Source organism: Acyrthosiphon pisum, chromosome A1, assembly GCF_005508785.2.
Source record: "Acyrthosiphon pisum isolate AL4f chromosome A1, pea_aphid_22Mar2018_4r6ur, whole genome shotgun sequence".
NCBI lineage: Eukaryota > Metazoa > Arthropoda > Insecta > Hemiptera > Aphididae > Acyrthosiphon > Acyrthosiphon pisum.
Genome location: NC_042494.1, coordinates 73,300,641 through 73,305,504, shown reverse-complemented (window position 1 = coordinate 73,305,504; position 4,864 = coordinate 73,300,641). Strand labels below are relative to the sequence as shown.

The 4,864-nt window shown below is 32.2% G+C and overlaps 1 protein-coding gene across 1 annotated transcript; it reads right to left on the bottom strand.

Annotated features, from left to right (window-relative positions):
- Positions 1-2,793: 2,793 nt before the first annotated feature.
- Positions 2,794-3,351, bottom strand: LOC103310434 (uncharacterized protein DDB_G0284459-like). Its single transcript, XM_008188710.1, has one exon. The coding sequence runs from the start codon at positions 3,349-3,351 to the stop codon at positions 2,794-2,796; it is 558 nt and encodes a 185-aa protein (XP_008186932.1).
- Between the last annotated feature and the right edge of the window lie 1,513 nt (positions 3,352-4,864).

Genomic DNA, 4,864 nt, shown 5'->3' with positions numbered 1-4,864 from the left:
TTACCCCTAAAATCTCCCCTTTTTAATTAATAAAAAAAATAATTAATATCAAATTAGTTTAGAGTATATGATTCAAAGAGGTTTTCACATAAGTCATTTTTTTCTAATTTAAGTAGATCATGCTGAAATCTGCTGTCACATGAAATTTGGAACACCCTGTATATACACAGTACACACCCACGGCAGACGTAGTTCGTCAGTATTTGCACGGCAATCCCGACCACTGCTGATCGAACTACAACACACCATTACTCACGCACACATCACATACATACCGGTCGGTAGGTATCATATTATTTAGTGCGATACGAATTATTGTGGATACCGGGCGCACGGCCTATTATTGTTCGTTCCCGGTCCAAATATCAAATATGGTGGGTAAAATATCGAAGTCCAAATGTTGTGTTTAGTTTCAAATTGAAAGCTCTAACATATTTTCTACTTTTGATATTATTTCAGCATAATATGTGTTACCTTATATATTTTTTTTATGTATTTTGGGACAGATGTTTATGTAAGAATTATATGCATTGTTTACTTAGTTGTTATAATGCATAAACACCAACCTATAAATGGGCACTTGCCTTCTTTGGTGTTTATTATATTATAGTAACTATTCTGTGTTCAGAACCTAAGGACATACGTATATCCATTGAAGAGCACAATTTATACTTTTTTGTAGTTATATCAGAACAATAACTATGACTTCATATACGTTTTTTAAAATATTAACAGTGTTAATTTCTATATGCTCTAGTTGTGGAGAAGAAACAAGTAATAACAACAACTATCATATAATTATATTAAAATATGAAATTAATATTAATATTATTAATCAAAATAACACTAATATTATAATAGTATAATATAATATGCTGTAATATGTATTTATTAGAATGACAGAACTATTTGTCTTAACAAATAAAATTGGCAACAAAAAGTTCCATTTGTTACAACCATTTGTTTCCAAACTAGGAATTTTAAAGTTATTTTACATTTTGAGTATATACTTCAAAGAAATTTTTTTTGTAATACTTAAAATTACATTTATAGAATGGAACATTGCGAACGACGCTAATCAATTCAAAATCGCTTCGGTGGAAGTACATTTTTATAATTATTAAACCTTACCATTGAACGTACCATTGAACAATATTCTGATATTGTAATACAGAACTCTTAGATCCATGACCACATATTTTTTAGCTATTTATACGTATGTGAACATTTATATTATTATTTGTATTTTCGAAATTATTATCGATAACATTTTATCACTTGGTGGTCAAAAATCTGTGGGAATTAAAAAAAAAGTTGAACGTAAATCTAATATATATTTTTATTGGTTTATTGTTTTGGTATTTCGTGTAACTCAAAAAATTTAAATTATTCCAAATTTGAATGTGTCCGTTTTCAACACATGATAGAATTTTCAAAATATTTTGTCTCTTTGTGATAGGTATATTTATAATCAATGATATATTTTAAATTGTCTTATAGTTTTTTTTTTCATTTATTGTCAATAAATAATTTTTTGTCACGCCTGCACCGAAAGTTTAGTTTTTGATGACAGTTGGAGCATTGGAAAGTGACCTTTTTCCGTCAAACGCCCTGTAAATTGGAAATCCTCGTAGTGCCGGGTGGTAAAATGGAAATCCCCAAAAGTACTGAGCTCACATATTATCACGCATATCATATGACTCTTAAAATAAATAAAACTAATAGCGTTTAGGATTTGACAAAATAGTGTGCACTAAAATTCCACTAGCACTACGCGATTGTTGCACTAGTTTTCAATAACTTGAAGAAGAAAAAAACACTATTATCAGATATAAACATAGACCTATAAACTAATGGACAGCGCTTAGAGAGAGAGGTCAGGGGTACGATATAGAGTTAAAGAGAAAAGAGAACGTAGGGGAAATACAGTATTAGTTTCTTACATCTATGATTACCCCTTTATGTTCTTTCTCTCTTTTTTCTCTTCGTTCTTTCTTCTTACATTATCTGATATGATTTCCGTGCATTGATGGCAAGGCGGAGTGGAATGCGCTGTCCATTAGTTTATAGGTCTATGGATATAAATAATAAATACAGTTATAATGAAAATAATATGATAAATAGAAAACTAGATGATAATAATATGTCCCCTTATACAGAAAAACGATTCATATTTATAAATTACACCCATTGCACTGACAAAATCAACGTTGCATAAAATAGGCACTGAGTGTACACGAGTGTTTTCAGTACAATCAATTCGAATACAAAATACTGCACCAGCTCATTGAATTTTGGTCAAATCGAAAACGCTATAAATCGCTTCTTTCATGAACTATTGTTTTCGTAGAATAAAGTCTGGTTGTTGCATTACCTTGGCGTGACAACAAATAGCATGTGTGGCTTGTGCGGGAAGACAATTTCGGTCTCGTGCGAACTGCGGCCCTAGCTGCGGCTCGTGCCACACACGTCGCCCGTGACTGAAATAGCTCACTTCCCGCCCTCACCACACAATATAATATATTGTCGCACCTGCATAGTGTCGTATATTGTAGACAGTCGTCACTATTTACTTCTTCAGTGATTGATTTATTTGAATTTTCTACAAAATGTATATAATTATTTTTTTCAATTTGCTTATCTTTGTTAAATTTTGAGGTGTCGGTTTTTGTATTAAAATTATTTTTTCCCCGAGTTAGATATTCCGATTTTTCTCTTAGCACGGGTTCTATTTGTTTTTTGAGAAATTGCAATCGTTAGCATAATGTCCATTTTCATTGCATTTGTAGCATGTTATGTTTTCTTTTCTGTTAAATTTTTCCGGCGTTGTGGATCTTGAGTATCTGTCTCTGCTGTTGTCCCTATACTGTGATCTTTCCTATTTACTTCATTTCCACGATTTCTGTTGTTATATCGATTTCTGATTGTATCTATGGATCCGTCGTAAGACCTATCTCTATTATTGCGCATTTTTCTGCTGTACATATTGTATGAATTTTCCCTGTCTCTTCTATTTCCTGTATCTCTGTTATTATCTCTGAACCTATTATTGTTATTGTATCTATCTTTACTACTTTCTCTAAACCTATTGTCGTTATATCTATCGGGATAAGGACTCTTTTCCCTATAATTGTTCCTGCCTTCGTGATCTGCTCTTCCTGAATATGGACTTTTGTCTCTCGTGCGTGATCTATCTTCAAAATTGACGGTTTTGTCATATTTTTTAAAATTACGCATTTCGGTACACAGTTGATCGATTTTATTTTTATGATAGTTGTCCACTCCTTCTAATTTTGTATTTAATCGTTTTATTTCTTGATTGCTGTCTTTAGTTTCATTTTTTAGTTGCATTACTTGTTTATTTAAGATTTCCGTGAATTCACTGATACCTGAACTTCTAGAATTAATTCTAAATTGCATCAGTTCATATTTTTTTAAAGTACTTAGAGATTACAATCCCGGGATCCTGAATCCCGGGATCCCGAGATCCCGGCTACTTTTAGGTACCGAAAATACCGGGACCAGTATAAATAAATCCCGGGATTCCCGGGACTGTGTAACAGCACTCAATAATTCAATACCCCGATTATGAATGCCGATTAACGTGTTTTTAAGATAAGATTATATTATGTTATGAGATTATATATTTTACGACCGATCGGTATACGTACGAACAATTAGTATACGCAATACGCTGTTCTCTGAATACATTCAATACGTAGGCCGTAGCGCTACAGACTACAGTCAACACTCATCAGTCACGTTCACGGCTCACGGATATTTTTTTTGATATTTAACTTTGATACCACAGTGTTTATACTTTTATTATAAAATGTCACGTGAAAGTGTTTTTGTTAAACACAAAAAAGATTTAGATACATCGTCAGCGTGGAGTCATTTCCTAATTGCAAGCGATGGAAAAAGTGCGCGTTGTAAACGATGTTTAGCAGTATTGAAGACATTGGGAGGATCAACAAAAGGTTTACACACGCATTTGTTATCCAAACATAATTTTAAAGTATTATCTGAAAGCAATTGTTCATCAACTGGGCATGGACATGGAGAACCGTTAGAAGAAAATTCGACACCGCCACCAGCTAAACGAAAGTTAGTTGAATATTTTATTAAGAGTGATACACTAGATCATGTTTTGGCTCGAATGACAGCTTTGGATGGTTTCCCATTTATTGTTTTTATAACTTCTAATGATTTAAGACAGTTATTAATATCCAAAGGTTACTCTGATTTACCAAAATCAGCCGTAACTATTCGAAATCGTGTAGTAAATTTTAGTTTAACAATCAGAAAAGAAATAATTGACGAATTTAAACGGTTGAAAAAAAAAGGTGAACGATTTAGTTTAACTTTTGACGAGTGGACTTCCACGGCCAACAAACGTTTTATGAATATTAACGTCCATTCGCAAACAAAATTTTGGAGCTTAGGTCTTATTCGAGTTAATGGTTCAATGACAGCTGAAAACTGTATTTGTGTATTAAAAGAACGATTAAGTCGATTTGATATTTCACTAGAAGAAGATATTGTCGCAATTGTAACCGATGGACCAAATGTTATGTTAAATGTAGGAAAACTTGTTGACACTGAACACCAGTTATGTTTCGCGCATTGTATTCATTTAGCTGTTTGTGATGTACTTTATAATAAAAAAAATATAAATATTCGAGATGAATCAACTGCAAATGATATAAATGAAGATGACGATGAAGAATTTGATGAAGATGACGATGAAGAATTTGACTTTCCGGATTCAGGTTTAAATATTCTTCCGCAAAATGATATTATTCAAGACATGCCAGATTTAACCAATGAATATAATATTAATGTGGTAATTAAAAAAATACGC